General features: G+C 45.8%; 2 protein-coding genes across 9 annotated transcripts in view; one reads left to right on the forward strand and one right to left on the reverse strand.

Moving 5' to 3' along the window:
- The window catches only part of LOC123770280 (uncharacterized), a 92,551-nt gene extending 69,543 nt beyond the window's left edge, over nucleotides 1–23,008 (reverse strand). The window contains exon 1 of the mRNA XM_069339880.1: nucleotides 22,988–23,008. The gene's annotated coding sequence lies outside the window, so the exon portion shown is untranslated. The remainder of the gene's footprint in view (nucleotides 1–22,987) is intronic.
- LOC123770276 (mitogen-activated protein kinase kinase kinase 13) overlaps nucleotides 1–25,496 on the forward strand; it is a 116,166-nt gene that overhangs the window by 60,880 nt on the left and 29,790 nt on the right. Inside the window, exon 1 of one of the 8 annotated variants that reach the window (XM_069339877.1) lies at nucleotides 16,028–17,455. The exons of the other annotated variants lie outside the window; for them this stretch is intronic. Within the exon in view, the coding sequence (XP_069195978.1) occupies nucleotides 17,421–17,455 (35 nt within the window). The 5' untranslated portion in view covers nucleotides 16,028–17,420. Of the gene's footprint in view, nucleotides 1–16,027; nucleotides 17,456–25,496 lie in introns of those variants that run through there. 8 annotated transcript variants of the gene reach the window in all.

Genomic DNA, 25,496 nt, shown 5'->3' on the forward strand with positions numbered 1-25,496 from the left:
CAGCTGAACCTTTTTGTTTTATATGATCTCTGATAAAGCATTGTTGCATGTGCATTGTTTGGCACCTTGAAAGATATTGCATCTTAAGAACATAAGAACAAAGGTAACTGCAGAAGGCCTATTGGCCCATACGAGGCAGCTCCTATCTATAACCCCCCAATCCCACTCATATACATGTCCAACCCGCGCTTGAAACAACTTGCTTTTATATTGAGACCGTCGGGGCTGACTGGTGCAATGAGAACGTATGAAACGTTATGGTGGCCTCGTGGACTATAATAATATGGGAACACACAGAAATCGCGATAGATATATCGCGATATAACGCGATAGATATCAATGAGAAAATCCAGCAGGGCTGTGAGGTGAATATGGCAACCTCGTATCCAGGGCTTTTTCTTGTAATAATATGGCCCCGGGGCCATATGAAGGTTTTGCCAGAGGTCACTGGGGCCATGGGGACGTACGAGGAGGCGTCGGACGGCGTGGGACGGCGTAGCAACAAGAATGGCAGCGTCCTGGCCAGGGGAGGAGGCGTCCTTTGGGGTGGGAGAGGGGGGGGGAGGTGTCGGCTCCGGACCTATCCAGTGCCAATGGCGGGGGCCATATGTGTTCAATCCACGCGACAGCACAAAGCCACACACCTGTGGATTGGACCATACACCTCTAAAGTGGGTCACACATACCTGTCGATGAGGGTACACACAGCTGTGGACAGAGGGCCACACACCTGAAGACAGAGGGCCACACACCTATGAAGAGGGCCACACACCTGTGGTAGAGGGCCACACAGCTGTGGACAGAGGGCCACACACCTGAAGACAGAGGGCCACGCACCTATGAAGAGGGCCACACACCTGTGGACAGAAGGCCAGACAGCTGTGGACAAAGGGCCACACACCTGAAGACAGAGGGCCACACACCTATGAAGAGGGCCACACACCTGTGGTAGAGGGCCACACAGCTGTGGACAGAGGGCCACACACCTGTGGTAGAGGGCCACACAGCTGTGGACAGAGGGCCACACCCCTATAGAGGACACACCTGTGGTCACGAACACAACCAATCACCTGTCTACATACATTCTTAAAGAACACTATGGGCCTCTCGGGGCCGGGGATTCCTCGCTCACATTTGCTCTTCTACCTACGGAACCTGTACATCTTTGTTCACGGCGGCATTGTTCACATTTATTAAACAGTCTACAGGCTTCGGAGGTCAACACTCCAAGGTTATTATTATTATTATAAACAGCCTCGTTGTGTTCCGGTGCTCATAGACTGTTTAATAAGTGTAAACAAAGCCGCGATGATTGAGGAAAGATGTACAGGTTTCCGTGGACATCCTTAAAAGGAAACTAGATTGTTTTTTCCAAGGAGTGCCGGGCTAACCGGGCTGTGGTGGGTATGTGGGCCTGCGGGCCGCTCCAAGCAACAGCCTGATGGACTAAACTCTCACAAGTCAGGCCTTAGGCCGGGCATGGGAAGTAGAAGAAACCCAGAACCCCATCAACCAGGTATGGGGGAGACGGAGATGCTTGAGGAAACTTTGGTGTCACTCTGGTTTACTTGCAAAGTGTTATACAGAGTAGTAACTATATCATTATTATTGTTAGTGTGAGACTGACAGCTCTGTGACCTAGGCTTTTCTTCCCAGGTCTCCCCCCAGGTCTCTCCCCCAGGTCTCTCCCCAGGTCTCTCCCCAGGCTCCTCCCCTAGACCTCCTCCTCCGCGGCCGTGACTGGAGTATCTATCGACCAGGTCTGGGAGGCCGCCTCCATATTCCTGGTCTGGGCCATCAGCCCCGCGGCGGCTGCTCACTTTCTAGTCTTTTGTCACCTTCTCAAGACGTGACGGTCCTCGTCCTTGCAAGGATCTCTCTCCTTATTCCTCTCTCGTGCTTCCTTATTTACTCTTATTATTATTTACATTATTATCATTATTAACAGCAGTATCAGGATGAATATAAATCGACCATTCATTGATTTCACTTTCAATCAATTCCTCCATTCTCTCAGGTACTGTTTCTCCTTTTCCTTCCCTTTCTTCTACTTCTTATTTTTCGTGGTTCTTTATCCCTCTTTCTTGATGACGGCATCGCCTCTGTCGATATTTTCCTCAGCGTATTTTCCGAGCAATTAACGAAGATCTGAGGTTGATGGGGAATAGTGGCAGCTGCGCGCACGCTTCCTCAGCGCCTTCAAGTCACAACACTCCCTAAGTGTGACTTGAAGGCTGAGGACACTTTCTCGGCCGGTTAGTAGGATCTAAGACCCGCATTATGACGCCTATACACCTTGTGGACACCATATATAAAACACAACATTTTATCTCTCATTCTCGCAAGGTTTGGTTAAGATACATCAAAGGTTTGGTTAGTTTAGGTTAGGTTAGGTTAAGCCAGGTTTGGTTAAATTAAGTCAGGTTAGGTTAGCTATCAGGTTATGTCAGGTAAAGTCACGTCAGATTAGGTTAGTTTAGGTCAGGTTAAGTCGTGTCAGGTTAAGTCAGGTCATCTTAGGCCAGGCCATGTTAAGTCAGGTCAGGTCTGAGTAGGTAAGGTTATGTCAGGTCATGTTAGGTCAGATTAAGTCATGTTAAGTCAGGTCAGGTTTGAGTAGGTAAGGTTAAGTCAGGTTATGCTAGGTCAGATTAATTAAGTCATGTTAAGTCAGGTCATGTTAGGTCAGATTAAGTCATGTTAAGTCAGGTTAGGTCAGGTTAGGTTAGGTCAAGTAAGGTCAGGTCAGATGTGTTACAGAGGCAGAAACAAAACTGGGTTATGACTCCCCCTATTTTCCACGATAGTAAATGTGCAATGCTTCGGCTGCTTCTCACGCCATTGTAAATATGGGAGACAAATCGTGCTTGTATACCTGCCTTGACACGAATATTGGCACGCTCATATTGAGGGATGAGGTATGAAGAGAGACTGAAGGAACTAAACCTGACGATGCTAGAAAGGAGGAGAGGGGTCGAGAAATGTTACAGATGTATAAAATACTTAGGGGGGGATTGACAGAGTGGAAAAAGACGAAGTGTTTACAATTCATACCAACAGAACAAGAGGACATGGATGAAAGCTTGAGACTCTGATGTGTCAAAGAGCTGTTAAGAAGTTTTCTTTTAGAACAAGAGTAAAGGATAAGTGAAAACACCTAAAGGAGTAGGTTGTAGAGGCAAAGTCCTTTCATAACATTAAAAGCAGATACGATAGGAAAAAGATGAAAAAGCAGATGTTCCTGGACGCAGGTTCGAATCCTCGTCACGGCCCTTGTGGATTTGTTCATGATAGGGAAATATGTAAGGAGTCATATTGCATTAGACAACCGGCGGCAAGAAAAGCGGGGTCCAAGAGATAGAGCTCGATCCTGTAGGCACAAATAGGTGAGCACACACACACATACAGGGAATGGGAGAGTTTCTTTCACCCTGATGCGCCTGTTCACCTAGCAGTAAATAGTTACCTGGGAGTTAGCTGTTGTGGGCTACATCCTGGGGATGTGTGTGGGGGAATTGCGAGAAATATACAGTATAGTAGATATGATAGAAAAAAATAGGTCTGAAATTAGTGCATTAGACAACCAACGGTTATAAAGATGGGGTCCAAGAGCTAACAGTTCGATCCTGCAGGCATACATAAGTGAACACATGTGCACACACACATGCAACACATGTGCTCACACGCACATGCAACACATGTGCACACACACACAACAAACACACAACACACAGTGATATACAACCCTCCACAACACGAGAGGCAAGAGTATGTTGACAAAGCAGCAGAGTGTGGCTGTTACTAAAGACTTACTACATCTATGCTCAGAAATGGGTCTTAATCATGGTAGACTTCAACCATTTTAAGTTAGATTGGGATAACAGAGAAAACTCTACCTCCCCTCCCTCCTCCTCCGGGTACGGGTATGCAAAGAGCTAAATTCATGAAAACAGCGAGAAACATTGTTTCCATGTCACTTTCTTTCATGTTTCATGCAGACATGTTTCTTTCATGTCAGTGACCCCACAAGGACGAGGAGTAATGATGAACCATCCAGATTTCACTCTGATATTCACTCTGAAAGTGTCACATACTAAAGAGGTCAACTATGTGACCTACGTTACTACTGTATTTTGCTGTACTTCAGTCTTGTAGATAAACAAAATTGGTCAAACTTTCCTGTTATGGCGTGAATCGAACCCTTAGAACTTATGCTTGAGATCCGACTGCCAATGACTGATCACTGTGTATTAGGATTCGAATATCGTATGGAAATAGGATTACATTTTTCTGTGAGGGGGAATTTGAGATTGATGGGTGTCCCGTGAACCAGAGCTCCGAGGGATGACTCTACAAGAAATGATGGACAACACAAGGGCCGTGCTGATAGGTTTGTGTTGCAGCTCTCATCAAGGCAACACTAGAGCTCGACCAGGTAAACAAAGGTGAGTGTGTTTCCTGTGACGGCCCTGACACACAAACACACACTGCGCTCCTCTCAATGTTGCTCATGTAACCCAGAGGTGAAGTGATGGAAAACACGGCTGAAGGTAACACCCAGGCTTGGTGTGTGTACTCACCTAATTGTACTCACCTAATTGTGCTTGCGGGGGTTGAGCTCTGGCTCTTTGGTCCCGCCTCTCAACCGTCAATCAACTGATGTACAGATTCCTGAGCCTATTGGGCTATATCATATCTACATTTGAAACTGTGAATGGAGTCAGCCTCCACCACATCATGTGTGTGTGTGTGTGTGTGTGTGTGTGTGTGTGTGTGTGTGTGTGTGTGTGTGTGTGTGTGTGTGTACTCACCTAGTTGTGTTTGCGGGGGTTGAGCTCTGGCTCTTTGATCCCGCCTCTCAACCGTCAATCAACAGGTGTACAGGTTCCTGAGCCTATCGGGCTCTGTCATATCTACACTTGAAACTGTGTATGGAGTCAGCCTCCACCACATCACCCCCTAATGCATTCCATTTGTCCACCACTCTGACACTAAAAAAGTTCTTTCTAATATCTCTGTGGCTCATTTGGGCACTCAGTTTCCACCTGTGTCCCCTTGTGTGTGTGTGTGTGAGGAGGTTGGTGTTTGGTTGACGGATGTGGGATATTGGTTAGGGTTCGGGTGACGGGTGAAGTAGTGATGTGGCAATGTGGTAGTGTGACGGTGTGGCGTGGCGAAGAAGAAGGAACAGGAGGTGTGGCATGAGTCCCTCGCCCGCTACCCAATCACTGAAGACGCCACATTCACCACAATACATCATATCGGAGCCATCAGCGTCCGCTTCCAGAGACGGCCTCCTCGCATAGCTTCGACACCTCCCCCGTGTACACACCGCCGCCTCCTGCAAGAGGGGACCAGGTCACAGGGAGCCTGGTCGCGTGTTAACCAACACCTCCTCTTCCTCCTCCTTCCTGTTTTAAAGATGAAATGGCCAAAGATTTTTGTACTCGTGGGACGATAGGAAACCCAAAACAGATTTTGGTGTTTACAAGTTGTTGTTATGTCTTGAGACATCGATTTCGCCGACATTCTGTGTCTCTCGCCATGTTGCTTCCTACATGGATACTGGAGAGGAATTGTTGTCTCTCCGAAAGCTCTCGAGGTACATCTAGAGGTATGTATCTAGGTGATGTCTCTCTAGAGGCATGTGTCCGGGTGATGTCCCAAAAGGAATGTGTCGTAGGTGAAGCTCGGATAGGAATTCTTCCGGTTAAGATTGGTTAATATACCAGCAGAGGGATGAATTCTAGGAAGGCATTGACGTGTGGAGTAACACCTGTGGCTGGAATTTCAATCGTCATGTAACTGTGTCGCCGCCTCTTACAGGGGCAGGCAGGCAGGCAGGCAGGCTGGGTGATGGAGGGGAGGGGTGGTGCGAGGGGTGATTGTGTGTGTTTGTGATGATACGGAGGGATGGTGATGGAGGTGATAGTGGTGATGGTGGTGACAGGGGTGCAGCAAGTGAGGTCGGTAGAGGACACACCTGTGCACCTGTACCACCTGTGCTACATTCTGCTATGATTGCTCTCCCTTCCCCCCTCCTCCCGAGCTTTCTTTCACACACACACACACACACACACACACACACACACACACACACACACACACACACACACACACACACACACACACACACACACACACACACACACACACAAGAGGCTGGTGCATAAGTTGGAGAAACAGGCAAGAGTAACAGGTAAGGTGCTCCAGAGGATAATGGAGTACCAAAGCAACAGGAAACAGAGAGTTACTGTGAGAGGTGAGACCTGACATGTCATGTCACCAGCGGAGTCCCACGTAACAGGGTTCTGTACTCAGACTTAATCTGTTTCTTACGTTAATGATTTTCCAGAAAGAATCGACCAATTTCTCTCAGTGTTTGATAACGGTGCTAGAATTATGAGAAGGATTAACAGAGAAGAACAGCAAGAGACTAGAAGATGACCTGGCCAAACTGAAGGAATGGTCTAACATATGGCTACTAGAGTTTAACTCAAGCAAGTGTCAGTTAAGGAAAATGGGTGCAGGGAGCAGGAGGCCATATACAAGGTGCCACGTGGGAGATAAAATTCTTCAGAAATCAGGAAGAGATAAAGATCTGGGAGGCGGGTGACACCCCAAGTCGGAAATATCCCCTGTAGCTCACATCAAGAGGATATCATCAACAGCATATGCAACCTTATTCTTTGATCCTCAAAATCCGGTGTTGCTTTTGATGATCGACGTCTCCGCAGCTCGGTCTCTGACCAGGCCTGCTGGTTGATGGTCTGGTCAACAAAACTGTTGCTAGGTTGGTCAACAAGACTGTTGCTAGGCTGGTCAACAAGACTGTTGCTAGGTTGGTCAACAAGACTGTTGCTAGGTTAGTCAACAAGACTGTTGCTAGGCTGGTCAACAAGACTGTTGCTAGGCTGGTCAACAAGACTGTTGCTAGGTTGGTCAACAAGACTGCTGCTAGGCTGGTCAACAAGACTGTTGCTAGGCTGGTCAACAAGACTGTTGCTAGGTTGGTCAACAAGACTGTTGCTAGGCTGGTCAACAAGACTGTTGCTAGGCTGGTCAACAAGACTGTTGCTAGGTTGGTCAACAAGACTGTTGCTAGGTTGGTCAACAAGACTGTTGCTAGGTTGGTCAACAACTGTTGCTAGGCTGGTCAACAAGACTGTTGCTAGGTTGGTCAACAAGACTGTTGCTAGGCTGGTCAACAAGACTGTTGCTAGGCTGGTCAACAAGACTGTTGCTAGGTTGGTCAACAAGACTGTTGCTAGGTTGGTCAACAACTGTTGCTAGGTTGGTCAACAAGACTGTTGCTAGGTTGGTGAATAAGCCCAAGGTGATGTGGTGGAGGCAGACGCCACCATAACTACAATTTCAAATGTAGTTATGAGAGAGCCCAATAGACTCAGGAACCTGTACATCTGTTAATTGACGGTTGAGAGTTGCGGGACCAAAGAACTGAAGCTCAACCCCCAGCAAGTACAATTAGATGAGCACACACACACACACACACACACACACACACACACACACACACACACACACACACACACACACACACACACACACACACACACAGGGGGGATCTGGTCGTTCGGCGGACAGCGCGCAGGACTCGTAATTCTGTGGCCCGGGTTCGATTCCCGGACCAGCCAGAAACAAATAAGCAAAGTTTCTTTCACTCTGATGCCCCTGTTGCCTAGCAGTAAACGGGTACCTGGGAGTTAGACAGCTGCTATGGGTTGCCTCCTGGGGATGTGTGCGTGTGTTAGAGAGAGATATATATGTAGTAGATATAATAGAGGAAAAATAGACTGGTTAGAAAGGCGGGGTCCAAGAGCTAATAGCTCGATTCTGCAGGCACAAATAGTAAATACAGAGTAATCATTTGTCTACACAATACATTACATCTGTGGTATCCACATACCCAGTATCTGTGGGTATCTGTGGTATCCACATACCCAGTATCTGTGGGTATCTGTGGTATCCACATACCTAGTATCTGTGGGTATCTGTGGTATCCAGATACCCAGTATCTGTGGTGTCCACATACCCAGTATCTGTGGTGTCCACATAGGTAGTATCTGTGGATATCTGTGGTATCCACATACCCAGTATCTGTGGGTATCTGTGGTATCCACATACCCAGTATCTGTGGGTATCTGTGGTGTCCACACACCCAGTATCTGTGGGTATCTGTGGTATCCACATACCTAGTATCTGTGGATATCTGTGGTATCCACATACCTAGTATCTGTGGATATCTGTGGTATCCACATACCCACGCTGCGCTAGCATTTGTTCCCATGACCCAAAAATTAGCATCCCAATCCAAAAGTGACCTCGATCAAACTTTGTTTCGTAAAGCTGAACAGAGTTGCAGCGCAACACGAAATGGTTAACACTAAACTTACAAGCAAGCGCCTGAAAGCACAAGCTTGTTCCATCATTTTCCCACAGCAGTCATACCAACGTTCCCGATCATGATCGCTGGGACACACACACACACACACACACACACACACACACACACACTTGCACATACAGACACAGTGACCTACATCATATGTGTAGAGTCGACCCCGGCCTTGTACTTGTGCACACAATATCAAGCCAGTTATACCCACCAAACACACACCGAAACTACAACGTTGGTACAACGTTCGAACAAGTTTTAACACCTCCTAACCAGTTATAACAACCAATATAGCAAGTTGTAACAACGTTCTAATACGTCATAAACACGTTAAGCCAAGATGTAACAACTTTATTACAAGTTGTAACAAGCGGAAAGTAGAGACAGTTTCGGTTCGTGTTTCCAGAGGGCTTCCCCTGGCTTAAACAGTATGTTCTGGAACCTATACGTTAAAAGTCGGGACCCAAGAGCCGTAGTTTATACGAGTGAAATAAGTTATCGAGAGGAAGTTGTTGAGGTTGACTTCATACATATACGTACACATAGACTTCAGCAAAAAGTATAAGAAACAAGAGGGGGTCGGTGGAAGCATTACATTAGACATCTGACACCTGCGAAAGCGGGGGTCCAGGAGCTGAATGTCGACCGTTATCTTGAGGTTATCTTGAGATGATTTCGGGGCTTTAGTGTCCCCGCGGCCCGGTCCTCGACCAGGCCTCCACCCCCAGGAAGCAGCCCGTGACAGCTGACTAACTCCCAGGTACCTATTTACTGCTAGGTAACAGGGGCATTCAGGGTGAAAGAAACTTTGCCCATTTGTTTCTGCCTCGTGCGGGAATCGAACCCGCGCCACAGAATTACGAGTCCTGCGCGCTATCCACCAGGCTACGAGGCCCCTGTACCACAGACCGTGAACCACAGGTGACGAGATGTTTTTGTTCCTACCACAAACGTGGCCATACGACTGCTGCGTATGGCCGGGACATTGTGCTGCTGCGGCGGACGACATCCGGGGCATCCAGTCGTGCACCGTCGTAGGTAGGACGTATATACATTGTGTAGTGTCCTCCGTGGAGAGGGTTGGAGGTGTGTTGGACTTGGAGGTCTGGGCGTCCGGCGGGACCTTGAGCCACTAGGCGGCCCCCGGAGGCCGGTATAACCTTGAGGTCCGTAATAATGATGCCTCCTGCATTGTTGCCTCTCATGTCCTCCCTCCCGTGCCTGCCTCTCTGCCTCGCCTCTACACCCGCAAGTTCACATCTACGCAACCGGAACGCCTGGTCGGAGACCGGGCCCGGGGGCCATTGATTCCCGGAAGCTACACAAAGGGAGTACGCCTCCACAACTACGCCCTTCAAGGTCTCACGGCGGTTTATTTCTCTCTTTGTTGCTCATCAAACCTTCGCCTGCGGGCCTGGTGACCATCTCTCAAGCCCGACGCACCACTGAAACATTACCTAACACAGTGTACAGTTACAACACAAATAAGATTTCAACTTAGATTCAACAGAGTAGAAGTTTTTAAACACATTGGGCATAGTCTTACTGAAGCGACCATACGAGTCGTAAATACTCATATTGCACGTAAATACTCATATATGCACGTGCAATATTTTACATATTGTTAAAAAATACTTACATTAGCCTCATGTAAGGCAGAAACATGACACAAGTAACACTTAGTGGGCCAGCCAGAGGCTTAGGACCCGCCCAGTGGGCCAGCCAGAGACTTAGGGCCCCCCCAGTGGGCCAGCCAGAGACTTAGGACCCGCCCAGTGGGCCAGCCAGAGGCTTAGGGCCCGCCCAGTGGGCCAGCCAGAGACTTAGGGCCCGCCCAGTGGGCCAGCCAGAGACTTAGGACCCGCCCAGTGGGCCAGCCAGAGGCTTAGGGCCCGCGCTGGACCATTCTCCCCTCCCCCCCCCCCCAAAAAAAAAAAAATCTCAGTGTCAGGCTCCTCCTCTTACCCCGTAAAGCCACTGTCCCCCCCCCCCCCCGTCATTATGTCACGAGGGCCGGGACATTGTGCTGCTGCGGGGGACGACATCCGGGGCATCCAGTCGTGCACCGGCACTTGTTGGCGCAAGGTCACGGCCTCCACCACCACCACCACCACCACCACCTCCACCACCTCCACCACCTCCACCACCTCCACCACCACCACCACCACCACCACCACCACCACCACCACCTCCACCTCCACCACCTCCACCACCACCACCACCACCACCACCTCCACCACCACCACCACCACCACCACTAACACCACCATCACCATTACCACCACCACCTTGCCAACACTAGAGAAATGCTCGACAGACCACTGGAACATTATCTAACACAGTGCACAGTTACAAACCCATTAAGATTTCAACTTAGATTCAACAGAGCAAAAGTTGTTAAACACATGGGACAAAATCTTACTGAAGCGACCATACGAGGCATAAATACTCATACTCCGCCCAAGTAAAACAGAAACAAGCAACACTTAGTGGGCCAGCCAGAGGCTTAGGGCCCGCGCAGGAATATCCCTACAAAAAAAAACTAGATTAAATTCTAAATTTAAACCTAAAATAAAAATTAAATAACATTGCATACAATTACAGAGATGTAGCTTATTAACAAAAAAACAAATTAACAACAAAAAATTAACAAAAAAACAAAACATTTTGTATTAACAAAAAAAATGCCTTAAAATAAAAATTGACATAGAATTTTCTGTATCCAACATAATTCGTACACAGATACGACAGAAGCCCATGACGTTTATCTGTTGAACAGGTTACGGGTTATTAATGCCCGTGTCACCTCTTGGGGTGGCTTAATCTTCATCAATAAATCATCAATCAATCTGTTGAACTTGCCGAGTGGCTCAGGGCAGCTCGTCTGGTTAAAAAAAAAAAAGCACTACGGGCTCACCATAGCCCGTGCTACTTGGAACTTTGTTCCAGGTAGCGAATCTTTAACAACAACAACAACAACATCGTCTGGTTCACACTCACGGTGAACAACTTTAATTGGAGTGGTTCGTCATGTTGTTGTTGTTAAAGATATGCTACCTGGAACAAAGTTCCAAGTAGCAAAGTTTATTGTAAGTAGCTGGAAGTTCATTCTGAGCTGCTGAGCTAGTTGTTCTTACCTATCTGTCCCTCCCAGTCCCAGTTTTTGTCGTCCCCCCCCCAAGTCCCAGTGTTTGTCGCCCCCCCCCCCCCGTCCCAGTGATTCTGCGCCCCCCACCCCCAGGTCCCAGTGGTTCTGTCAGCCTCGTAAGGAACAGGGACAGAAAGCAAATGACTTTGTGTTTACAGTCCGGATATTGTTCAAGGTCGTTTCCTGCCGTCGGCATGTCGCTCGACCGTTGATAGTCTGAGGTGCAGCCTGTCAACAGTCAGAGGTGCAGCCTGTCAACAGTCAGAGGTGCAGCCTGTCAACAGTCAGAGGTGCAGCCTGTCAACAGTCAGAGGTGCAGCCTGTCAACAGTCAGAGGTGCAGCCTGTCAACAGTCAGAGGTGCAGCCTGTCAACAGTCAGAGGTGCAGCCTGTCAACAGTCAGAGGTGCAGCCTTAGCGTCAACAATCAAGAGGTGTACTGGTAAACAATTGACATTGTAGTACCGTAAAATCCCCGTATCAGGCTTTAAATCCACCACATACACTTATTCATAAAAGAAATGTCAATAAATTGCATTTAGGGAAACAAAAAAATTGAGCACAGGTATATGTTAAGAGAAGACTTAAGTCTCTTCTTAACATTCCACAACAGTGGTGTGTCAAAGGCTCCTGGGAACCCACTGCCCAAGACTTGGTCGAAATCCGTACGAAATGGCGCTTATTTTATTATTGTTTATTAAATAAGTACCTTAGGTTCCTGTGTGACTAGCATTAGGTCATAAAGTGCCTGTAAAGTCAGCTGTTGGTATTGTATAATTGGCAATGGTAAAGTGGGAGTGGACCTCGATAACAGCTTAATTACAGATTTCCTCCCCCGACAAGGGGAAATATTTCCCTAGGCAGGTGTATGCCTAGGGAAATTACACCTATTACACCATCACCCTAGGCTGCGTCCTCTGGCTTGTACGCGAGGCTAGGCGTCACCTACTCCAGGGAAACTCAACCCATCGGCCAGTTCTCAACACTAAACAACACACTTTTATGCTCTCGCCCAAATGGTTGGTCACTCGACACTCTTTGAATGGACCTTTAGTATCAACTGCAATAACTACCCAGTCATCTCAACTTCACTGCATACATTGCAACCAAACTTCAGACCATTGAGCGTTAAAGAATAGACCTGACTAAATTTAGCCTCGGCGCGTCGCGCACCAATAAACAGCCCATCGGGCGCATTTGTGTTATCCAGTTCAGTCTGGTGGCTCCCGTGGCTACACCGTTGTGGCAGTCAAGACTCAAGGATATCAGACGTCACGCCTCTCGCCTGCTGCTCCTTGCTGCCACTCTACACCTGCCACGGGGAGTCTTACACCTGTCAAGGGGAGGCATACACCTGCCACGGGGAGTCTTACACCTGCCACGGAGAGGCATACACCTATCACGGGGTCATACACCTGCCACGGAGAGTCACACACCTGCCACGGGGAGTCATACACCTGCCACGGAGAGTCACACACCTGCCACGGGGAATCACACACCTGCCACTGGGAGTCATACACCTGCCACGGGGAGTCACACACCTGCCACGGGGAGTCATACACCTGCCACGGAGAGTCACACCTGCCACGGGGAGTCATACTGTACTTGGCAATGAATGCACTACAGGTAGACCGGTCTTATTATTACAGACACCTGAAGGTACTGTAGTTACAAAATGCTGGCCAATTTTCTGTAGGTCTCTCCAGTTGCTAAGATTTATTACAGCAATGATGGATCGTCAACACAATTCATCTCTCTCTCTGAGAGAGACCAAAACCCAGAGACTAACAGACAGATACAGAGATAGAGACAGCCCACCTTGAGAACACACAGCAGCCATTACCTGATAAACACAGTTTACTGAATGCAGAGCGGTGCCTGCTTAAGAGCCGCTGGAACACTGCTAAAAATAGTTTACCTTGAGTGTTGTACACGTCAATGTTTGTGTGTGGTGGTGGTGTGGCCGCCACCACCACCACCATCACCACCAGCCAACTAGCCAGCCTCCGGCTTTGTTCATCTGCACTACCCTCCCTTAATCACACCATTAGACTTAGAGCACTAACCTCCGTGATAAGAATGTCTTGTTAAGCTATATTTGACACTAAATATTATCATTTAATTGATGTTTCATTTCGCGAATGTGAGACCCGATTCCTCCAGCGGCCACTTGTAAACAAGATATTTTTTGTTAAGTCTTGTTCCCCAAGAGGTGGCCGGGAGCACGGACCGTATCCGGATGGTAATTAGCATGTGGGGCGCTGGAAGGGTGGACGGTGCTTCACTGCCTCGCACTGGACGGGAGGACAGTGACTTACTGCCTCTTGCTGGACGGGTGGACAGTGACTTACTGCCTCTTGCTAGACGGCAGGACAGTGACTTACTGCCTCTTGCTGGACGGGAGTACAGTAACTTACTGCCTCTTGCTGGACGGGAGTACAGTAACTTACTGCCTCTTACTGGACAGCAGGACAGTAACTTACTGCCTCTTGCTGGACGGGAGTACAGTAACTTACTGCCTCTTGCTGGACGGCAGGACAGTAACTTACTGCCTTAATAATCACTAACTTGCTTAACTAACGAGTACGAGTGTTAGTGCCTGAGCTATTGTATAACTAGATATGTTAACAATTTATGCAACTAGTCCACCACTACTGTAACTAGTTCATCAATATTGTAACTTATAGCTGAACAAAGTTTATTCAGCTCCTGAACCCATTACGTGCCACCGTAACCTGTATCCACCTGGAAGGCTGTTGGGTACAGGATCACATATGTATTGTGGCTCTAATAAGCTAACTAGGTTAAGCTAACTGTAACAATATGGAATGATGATGTTTATGCTAACAAATACCAACTTCATCAGTGATGTTACTTTCTCGGTTAGACGGTATATTGAGGTGGAGTTGCTGAGGTCACTGTGTCCCACTACGGTCCCCATCACCTTTTGTGTTCTGGTCAGTGTAACTACCTGTCTGGGGCCAGATTCACGAAGCAGTTACGTACGCAAGCACTTACGAACCTGTACAATCTTTTCTCAGTCTTCGGCGGCTTTGTTTACAATTAATAAACAGTTAATGAGCTCCGAAGCACCAGGAGGCTGTTTATAACAATACCAACCGTTGATTGAGAAGTTTTCATGGTTGCAAATTGTTTAATGAATGAAACCAAAGCCGTCAAAGATTGAGGAAAGATGTACACGTTCCTTCGTAAGTACTTGCGTAACTGCTTCGTGAATCTGGCCCCTGGTCTTGTTCTTGCTTGTAAAACGCAACGTTCCGTGTCCTCTTCTCGTACCGGTAGAGAGAGAGTGTGTGTGTGTGTGTGTGTGTGTGTGTGTGTGTGTGTGTGTGTGTGTGTGTGTGTGTGTGTGTGTGTGTGTGTGTGTGTGTGTGTGTGTGTGTACTCACCTAGTTGTGTTTGCGGGGGTTGAGCTCTGGCTCTTTGGTCCCGCCTCTCAACTGTCAATCAACAGGTGTACAGATTCATGAGCCTATCGGGCTCTGTCATATCTACACTTGAAACCGTGTATGGAGTCAGCCTCCACCACATCACTTCCTAATGCATTCCATTTGTCAACCACTCTGACACTAAAAAAGTTCTTTCTAATATCTCTGTGGCTCATTTGGGCCACACATTTGTGTGTGTGTGTGTGTGTGTGTGTGTGTGTGTGTGTGTGCGTGTGTGTGTGTGTGTGTGTGTGTGTGTGTGTGTGTGTGTGTGTGTGTGTGTGTGTGTGCGTGTGTGTACACAAGTACTTGCAGGTTTATGAAATAACCAGATAAGGGAAGACCCTGGCGGGGTGCATCTGGGAGTTATCTACTGGGAACACGAACCACTGTCTATCCCGCCAAACACACGACGAAATTACGACATTGCTATAACCTTCGAACTAAGTTGTAACACCTCCTAACTAGTTGTAACAACCAATATATTAGCCAGTTGTAACAGCGTGCTAATACGTCATTCAAAAACCGTTTTAACAAAATGTAAACAACTTTATTACAAGTTGTAAGACGCGGAAAATAGGGACAGTTAGGCTGTGTTTGCAGGGATTTGGGAGCGCCACAATTCTTCCCTCCCTCTGGATAACGCTGCAGACACGGAATAGAGAGAGAGAGAGAGAGAGAGAGAGAGAGAGAGAGAGAGAGAGAGAGAGAGAGAGAGAGAGAGAGAGAGAGAGAGAGAGAGAGAGAGGGGGGGGGGAGGGGGCTGGGGGTAGTGCAGAGGTGAGATGACCGTGTAAAACCTAGAAACTTGTTTACGTAATACGAAATAAAGACTCCCGCGCGAGTTCTCACACACACACACACACACACACACACACACACACACACACACACACACACACACACACACACACACACACACACACACACACACACACACACACACACCAAGAAAGTGCTGACACAAGCTGATAATCTGGCGGGTGGTGCAGTGCCCCACAAGAGGGAGAGAGGCTCTGGGCACTCACCAGCCGCCCGCCACCCTCCAGTCGTGCCCAGAGCTCCGACGTGACCACACACACGCTCGCTACGCACTCTGTCACACACTCTCTATTGTGTTCACACACCCTAACACCCTCAGCCTGTGTGTTGCGAATAATGCGTACGGAAGAAAACGTAAGGACCCGTGTAATTAGCCCGTGGCAATGATTCTGAACCACGTTCGAGCCTTTTGAAACGCAATGGAAAAATGTCGGCTCAGTAATGATAATATTATGGACGTGCTGATACTGATGATTACAGACACTGAGAGTTCTGATTAATGATTTTGTGAAATTTTGTGAATTGCATTGCTAGCTCACAGGCACTGAATATTATCATACGTATTCGAACTTAATCGCAGCAGAGGACAACTATGCAAGTTTTTCCTCACTTGGGCTCACCTGGTGCCGCCCTCTTGTGCACTAGAACTCGGTGGCTTTCAGACTTACGTCTGCGCGCAGCACCGATACTCTCACATGCGACTCACGCCACAAGAGGGCACTAACAAGAACCAACTTGTGTGTGTGTGTGTGTGTGTGTCCTCAGCCTGGACCTATTAAGAGGCAGCCAACACGCAGAACAGACTCGCCTAACATTCTAACCACTTGAGAGCATTCACCTGTTAGAGTAGCGACCCTACAGCGATCTTGCAATGGTACAGTGGTATGAACTTCAGAGGTACATATGATAGTGATACAGTCAATCAGTCGACGGAAACCGATGATCAAAAAGAATACAATAATCCAAGGGTACCAAGGGACCCACTGGTGCAGCTGGTGACAACTGGCACAAGTGTTGATCGATAAGTGTACATGATGATTGTCCAGTGGTGTATGTGACGGTGTGGATGGTGTACACATACTCATGATGATGTGATGATGCTGGACCGGCCAGGGTGTCCTCGGTACCCAGACACAAGTCATCACATTAACACCGTGTCAGTCACACACAAAATACTGGTAAATATTATGACCGCAAAACTTCTTTCTGAATGAGAAAAATGCTGCATATATCGCTTGTAGAAATTCCTTGTAAACAATAATTGTGTCGAATTTTTACATGAGGAAACAAACTCATGTTATAAGACATAAAACTAGTTAGGAAACTTTCGTGATTGTATCTAATATTTTAAAGAAAATTTATTATTACTGAATAAAGACATCACACGCACGGTTAATTAATTTACTACGATTTATCGAAGTGTGTATGTGTGTGTGTTTGGCTGGAGGGATGGTACCAGCAGCGGGCGGAAGGAAGACCTCACGCGACATACTCTCTCTTGAGCACAACTTGAAGAACAGTCACAAAGTCACAAGTGTGTCGTAATAATAGAGCAAATTGGTTACTGCTGTACACAACGACCGGAGATGGGGCAAACGTGGCTATCAACAAGACGAGAGAGGTAAGCGTAACTTTTATTCCAAAAATCTAACATTATGGGTGATGCTACCTATTTACCGGAGCGATCATTAGGTACCTATTCCTGGACTACTGGAGAGCCAGATTGGTTAGTCTCGCTACTCTGCTATCGTCAACTGGCATAGTCAAATGGCTTTTCCTTTTTTATGCTAGATTGGTTGAACCAGCGTGACCATGGTCTGTAAGCCACTGGATCGCTAGCGTTAGATTTTTTTAAGGATTAGGCTTCGGTAGCCTCAATAGGCTTTCTAAAGGTGTCTTACTTGTAATGTCAATTGACTTTGCACAGACGATAACAGACCTACTCGGATGTTCGGGGTCATTTATGGGGATTGATTGCAGGCAGATTGTTTTTAATAGTCACGGAGGAAGAATTTTTTGTAATAATATAAAGTAGTAAAGTACAATTATTATGTAATGGCTACGAGTAGCTTACCTTACTGACCACTCAAATGGTCAATATACACACATTCGGAGCATCTATAGACACATTTCAAGCATCTATACACACATTCCGAGCATCTATACACTCATTCCGACCATCTATACACACATTCCGACCATCTATACACACATTCCGAGCACTGCTCTTGCATAAATAAGGTTTATGCTAAAATAGTTCGGAGACCAAGCAGTAAGCGCGGTAATCCTTGTTTAAATTACACCGCCAGACTTCTTAGCTAGGATCAGAGAGATGAACTGAATGCCCCTCGCAAAATACCAAAGCTGGCATCCAGGGTTGGTAGTATACACCAAAGCGCCAAGGTTGTAGCCTACCTTAGAAACCACGCTCAAGTTCTCTGAACGTTGTAATTTTTGTTTGTGTGTGTGTGTGCAAGTTTTCTTCAACGTCCTCTTAACCCGGCAGTGAAAACCATCCGTCTTTTGTGTGGCAACTGTGAAGATACTGTTGATTTATTTATATGTCAACAATTTATATAACTAAAGCTCATCATTTAGCTAAACAGATTTTGGAATTTAGCTCCTGAACTCATTATGTGCCTCTGTTGAAGCTGTGCGCACAAGCACGACAGTAAATATTGCGTCAGCCATCTAGCCCGTCCTCCTAAGGTTTCAAAACGTCAACAAAACGGTTAATTTAAAAATGTCCTCTCCTAGCCTAGCAGACTAAGCTAGAGGACCCAAAACAGAAAAGGTGACAGTACGTCACTTTCGCGAGCCGCCTCCATTTTCTAATACGACGATTTTTGACCATAGTAGAGCATAGGAGCGACAAGTGACATTCTTTGTAAGAGGAATCAGCGCGTGAAGTATAGCCAGCAACCCAGCCTACACCAGGCTATGGCACGCTAAGATAACCCAGCCCGTTCTCGCGGCGTAACCAACGCACCTCGCAGGTTATGCAGATTTGATAACCAACTAACGTACCAAATGCAACCTGCTTTGAAAAGTACAGACTCACTAAAAAATTCGTTTTCTATGCATCGGTTGGTTACCTTAGGTAGGTGGGTGGCATGGCTTTGTGCATTTCGGGTTAGGTTAAGACGTTGGATTTCCTACGTTAAGGAAAATGTAGAGGACGGGTTGGTTAGTTTTGCCCCTAGAGGCGAGATTATTGGGCAGCGCCACTCATCCTGTGAGTGGACACATCGCCATAGTAGCATGTACAACCTCCCCAATAGGAAGAAAACCCGCTGGGTTGTTTATCCTGAACGGGGTTGTTTACTTGCGAGCTAGGAAGTGACCACACTGCTAAACCTCTGGGTTCCCACACCACTGTATCCATATTTCGCTTCTAGTAGGTCAAGGACTTATATACAATACAAGTAAGCTGGGCGGTCTAAAAGCAAAAACAACTACTCTGAAATGTCCGACATTAAAAACAATTTTAAGCTAAAAATGATTTTCCTCCACTACGAAATAATGTATTGTCGTTCGTATCAGTCTTTCGTGATATTTTTTGCACTAGCTCTTAAAGAATAAGTATCGGGTGCACAATAAACTTATGTTCACAGATGAGTATTGGGAGCACAATAAACTACCACCCACAGGATGAGTATTGGGGAGCACAATAAACTACCACCCACAGGATGAGTATTGGGGAGCACAATAAACTACCACCCACAGGATGAGTATTGGGGAGCACAATAAACTACCACCCACAGGATGAGTATTGGGGTGCACAATAAACTACCGCCCACAGGATGAGTATTGGGGTGCACAATAAACTACCACCCACAGGATGAGTATTGGGGAGCACAATAAACTACCACCCACAGGATGAGTATTGGGGTGCACAATAAACTACCACCCACAGGATGAGTATTGGGGGTGCACAATAAACTACCACCCACAGGATGAGTATTGGGGAGCACAATAAACTACCACCCACAGGACTTTCAGGTGCACACTAAACTAGCCTCCGATGAAGCAAGAACCAATGGGGGCTGCACTGGGAGATTAGTGTAAGCGACGCGTCCAGAAGTAAACACCGCGTTTGGTCCTCCCACCAGCGTTCACTGCCCACAACACTGGAGGTTGCAAGAACGCTGCTCCACAACGCTGGCCAAATCCAATACTGTTTTGTTGACACATCTAAGACGACCACTAGCGCCACGCCCAACACTGTGGCGTGTCTGTAAAGGTTTTCAGTTTGTTTCTTTTATTTCTAAAACATAAAGTTGCGCGGCCTTTCACAGGCTACAAATTTTTAAACAAAGAAAAACGTTCAGATTTACCGTTTGTAATTTCCAGTTTGTTATACTGGAAATTGTGATAGGCATGTGATAGGCAGTCTGCACTGGCAGACTCCGGATGCATTTTGAGGATATCATCAACACAAGAGTGAATAAGGCAGCAGTGGTAATAAAAGTCCCCAAACCTTTTTTTTTTTTTTATTATTAAGTTATGAGGTACATCTGCATTAGTGCAGCTACCCTAGACTATATGAAGTGGAGTACAGTGTGTCAAAAAAAGCTAACTAGGTGATGCTATAAAATCCCCATCACACAGGATGGTTAGTCCCCAAACCGCTGGTCTTATGAAGACCGGAGTCTAGGGCCTTGACACACCGTCTCAGGAATTGCCATATTCATTATACACAAATACATTTTTTTTTCCTTCTTGTAAACTGCTTCCAACCAAATGAGAGAGAGAGAGAGAGAGAGAGAGAGAGAGAGAGAGAGAGAGAGAGAGAGAGAGAGAGATAGGTTACTCACCTAGTTTCTCACACACACACACACACACACACACACACACACACACACACACACACACACACACACACACACACACACACACACACACACACACACACACACACACACACTCTATGTGCGCGTGTGAATGTACGGAAAGAGAATGAATGTGGTGTTGCGTTCTCCCCAAGCACTCTGGGCATGGAGCTCTGATACATATGTTAAAGTATTCAAGAAAAACCTGACGTGGTGGGGGCTGGTCGGGACAGTGTTGCCAGATGCTGCTTACAATCTCACCGTTTTGGCGGGAACATTATCAACAGATAAGTCTAATTTCCTTACAATTGCGAAAGTGCTCACACAATATCTTTCCCATGTTTTAAACGTTATGGATACAACCAAACAAGGTCAGGAGATACTGGGGAAGTGGTAAATGAAGTGTTGTTGGCACACACTGGTCTATGTGAGAGATATTTCCTGCAGGTATTGCGGGGCTGGCTTTGTTCGCTGTTTTTACCCGCCTCACCTCGTCACGTTGTTGGTGGGGGCCCACGCCGCAACAGGAATACCATCAAATTACAAAACCATTATTAGCAACTGAACTTGTAACAACAATGCATTTGTTATTGATCTTGCGTAAATTGACGTTCTAGTCGTCTTTGTAAGTTTAACTTGGTTTATTATGCGTCCCGTAGCCATTCTGCGAGCGATGGTCGGAAAGGAAAACGCACATGCGCTCAGTAACTCAAGCCTCAATTTTCTTTCAGCTGAGAAACTAACATAACAGATGAACTTACAGGGTTTGTTAGCGTGAACTATCAACAGTCTGTTTACAGTTACAGCAAGCTTAGCCTAGTTAGCTTATTAGAACCACGAGTCGTGTAACCAACACCCTTTCAGTGGGATATAAGTTGCAGTGGTACACGATGGGTTCAGGAGCTGAATAACGATTTGTTTAGTTACAGTATCGATGAACTAATTGCGTAAATTGTTAATATATATATATAAAGTTACACAATGGGTTCAGGCACTAAACCTCGTGCTTGTTAGCTCAGTAAATTAATGATCAAGTTGCATGTACTGTAGCGAGTGTTAGGTGGCAATGAGGGAAGTACGTAAGACACAAAGGCAGGTCAGTCCTACAAGTTCAAGTACGTTTATTGAAACTATTAAGATATATCTCAAAAGGATAGAGGATAAGCTATTTCATATAGCTTATCCTTATTATTTAGCTATATTTCATATAGCTAAAGAGGATATAGCTAAGCCTAAGCTATTTCTACGCTTAGGCTTAGAAATAGCCTAAGCTAAGAAATAGCTTAGGCTATTTCTACCCTTCCTGTCAGTACTACAATGTGCACACTAGCTGTAGTAGGAAGACTTGCTACACTTGGCTATCATTCAGGAGTTTTCTCATTCATTTATATAGTGAAAGGTTTTGCTGACAAAGTTTATATTTGGTGAAGTGAACATCAACAGGTGAAGTGGTGCTAACTCCCAGGGATACTTACAACCAAATCTAGCACTAGTAATTTCTAAGCGAAATTGATGAATTGTGTAAGTTCTGACTTTATAGGATTGTGATGATTGTCTGCCACACTCAGCCACGCCTTCCTCCTGCATGCCTCGGTCTCCCCCCCCCCCCCTCCCGCTGGGGGGGCCACCTGCCCCCCCAACCCTCCCCCCACCTCAATCTTGAACATGTTGCATCATGCTAACCGCTGCAGCCCACACCCACGCTAATGCACAAGTACTTTCGTGGTCTACGAAGACAAGCACAAGTACTCACTTCAGAGTACAGGATTCTTTCAAATTTTAGGAATTTTAAATTTAAGATTGAGGGAGACTTAAGACTTAAATTCAAATTTAAGATGTTGCGTAGTAGTTAGCACAGACGGCTCACAGCCAATTGGTAATGGGTTCGCTTACCTGGGAGTTAGTCAACTGTTGTAACTCGCATCTCGGCTTGACCAAACAGCAGGGGGGGGGGGGGGGGGGTAGAAATAGCCTAAGCTACTCTATCCCTTTGAGATGTATTTCTTTCTTGCCTCAATAAACATACTTGAACTTGAACCACCCAACAAAAGGGGAAGGAGGAAATGTAGATGTTTATCTCTCAGAATGTTTGGTAATATGTTTATTGTTTGTGATGTGTTTATATGTATGTATTAACACGATGTACTGAACGGGGGTGAGAATAGCTTGAGCTACCTCAGCCCTTTGTGTGTATTTTACCTCAATAAACTTATTTCAATTTCAATTTCAACAAAAGGGGTCAAACAAGGGAGATGAAGATGTGGCCCAGTAAGACTACATAGGTTATTCATGAGAAAATAAATACTCGTAGCCTGACTTACGTGTTTCGGCCGCACTCCACCGCCCTGCGGATCGTCGAAAGGCACAACCCCCTCTCTCAATTGCTTGTTGCTGTACATCTGTAATGAAGGCAAGACAAAGCAACACAATTAGAAACAAATATATATTTCTTTATTAACGCAATTTTGCCAAAATGTAATAAATATGAAGGCGAGGGGATTAATGTCTACTCTAAATTCATCTTTCATGAATAAAACAACATCATCACCGCTTCCACATGGATGAAGGTGTGTTATAGGCCTATTGAAGTCACCTTAACTCTATATAAGATGCTGGAGGGGGGGTTGGCTGGGGAACCGAAGCTGGTCACTCCTTGTGGATGTCCCATATATTGAGAAATATACTTATAAATACCGATAACCTTATCAAATAAGAGCGTTGCGAAGGTTTCTTTTCAGAGCCTGGGTAAATCTATTATTTTTTTTAGATAAAATAAACTACAAAGCTGAATGCACGAGTTGCGTGAGACTTTTTGCAAGTTGGTTAAGTTACAAGGCACGCTAAACAAAGCAAGCCTGGTACTGTATTTACTTCTGCTAATTTACTAACTGTGCCTGCAGGATCGGGCAGTTAGTTCTTGGACTCCGCCTTCATAACCGTCGGTTCTGTAATGTACAGACTCCCGACCTATTTTTCTTCTGTTGTATTTGCTACATATTTCTTTCTCACATGCACGCACACATCCCCAGGATGCAGCCCGTAGCAGCTGTCTAACTCCCAGGTACCTATTTACTGCTACGTGAACAGAAGCATAGGGTGAAAGAAACTCTGCTTAATTAATTCTTCCTCGACCGGGAATTGATCTCGGACCCTTAAAACTACGATCCCAGAGTCCACTCGGATGCAAGGACAGGTAGACTATGCGTGATAAACAGAGTAAGCCTGTTGTTGTGATAGACTATGCATGCTAAATAGAGCAAGCCAGGTACTGTGATAGACTACGCGTGATAAACAAACCAAATGTCATGTTGTGGTGGACTGTGCATGGTAAACAAACCAAATGTCATGTTGTGGTGGACTATGCATGGTAAACAAACCAAATGTCATGTTGTGGTGGACTGTGCATGGTAAACAAACCAAATGTCATGTTGTGGTGGACTGTGCATGGTAAACAAACCAAATGTCATGTTGTGGTGGACTATGCATGGTAAACAAACCAAATATCATGTTGTGGTGGACTATGCATGGTAAACAAAGCAAGCCTGGTTCACATTCTTCAGTAGAAACACTTATAAGTTGTGTTTTAATGTACATGATTCACTCCTCAGCGTCACCCTTCGCCTGAGTATTTGACGTTATCTTGTACCCTTCACATAATCACTAGCGCTATCTTCAAAAACAAAACTATTTCAGTTACGGGTTAATTTCCCCTTCATGGCGGGCTATACGTCGACCTCATGGATACACCAGGGAGTCTGACAGCTTCCTCAAAACGCGTCTAATCAATATATGAATGTCAAGAATGACACATGTTATCTAACCGACACAAGTGTATACGATTAATGGGTGAGTCATACCTACTGCTTTATCGGGGGAGGAGAATAATAAGGGGTGACGATAAGATGCCAAGGCAATGGAGGCAGACATAGCTTGGGAATTACTCACTCCCAGGATGAGCATACATACCCCCGGGGCAGAGGGCGGGGTGTTAAGAGTCCTTGCCAGTGACTACATCTTGGGGTAGTCGAGCATCTGGGCGCTTGAAAGAAAACGGCCTTTATCTCATTCAGTACAAACACTAATAATCTTTTCGAAAAAAAAGTACAAAAAAAAGACAGAATTTAGGGGTATTTTAGTATTTTAGAGTTCTGCATTTTAGACAGAATGTTAGCTATTAATACTAAGAAACATCTTGATAAAAATATAATTACCTTTAAATAGGTATAGTTGCGGTATGCATACAAGACGGTAGTTAGTTATAATGATGATTACGGTGGCTTCTTGAATGAGGCCAAATTACCTTATTAATATAACTTTCGACCTCGTAATTACCAACTTGGCTTCGCTAACTTTAAATCAATTAATTGAAATTTCAATGCCGAAGTCTGTACACAAAAAATAAGTTATATTCCTGAAACTTTCCTTTCTACTCAGCTTTGTGTAGTGTAGTGTAGCGTAACGTAGTGTAGTGTAGTGTCTGCACTACACTGTGTACACTCTAAACTCTACAGCCTGAAATGGAATGGTAGTTTCCCTCACCATCCAACACCTGTATACATGTGATGTATATCCCAAAAATGCCACCTGTTCCTATACATATGTTGCATTTATCCAAATATCATGTGTTCCTTTGCATATTTTTGCATATCCCCAAGAATCTGTAGACATATGTATCCATTTTATATATATATATATATATATATATATATATATATATATATATATAGTCTTGCAAAGTGACTAGCACGACTTTGTTGATGATGGCTTGAGCTCTCTCCCTGACACTCTCCTCTGTTGATGTACAAGTTTCAACCTTTGCCTTTCTTCTCT

Source organism: Procambarus clarkii, chromosome 42 (assembly GCF_040958095.1).
Source record: "Procambarus clarkii isolate CNS0578487 chromosome 42, FALCON_Pclarkii_2.0, whole genome shotgun sequence".
NCBI lineage: Eukaryota > Metazoa > Arthropoda > Malacostraca > Decapoda > Cambaridae > Procambarus > Procambarus clarkii.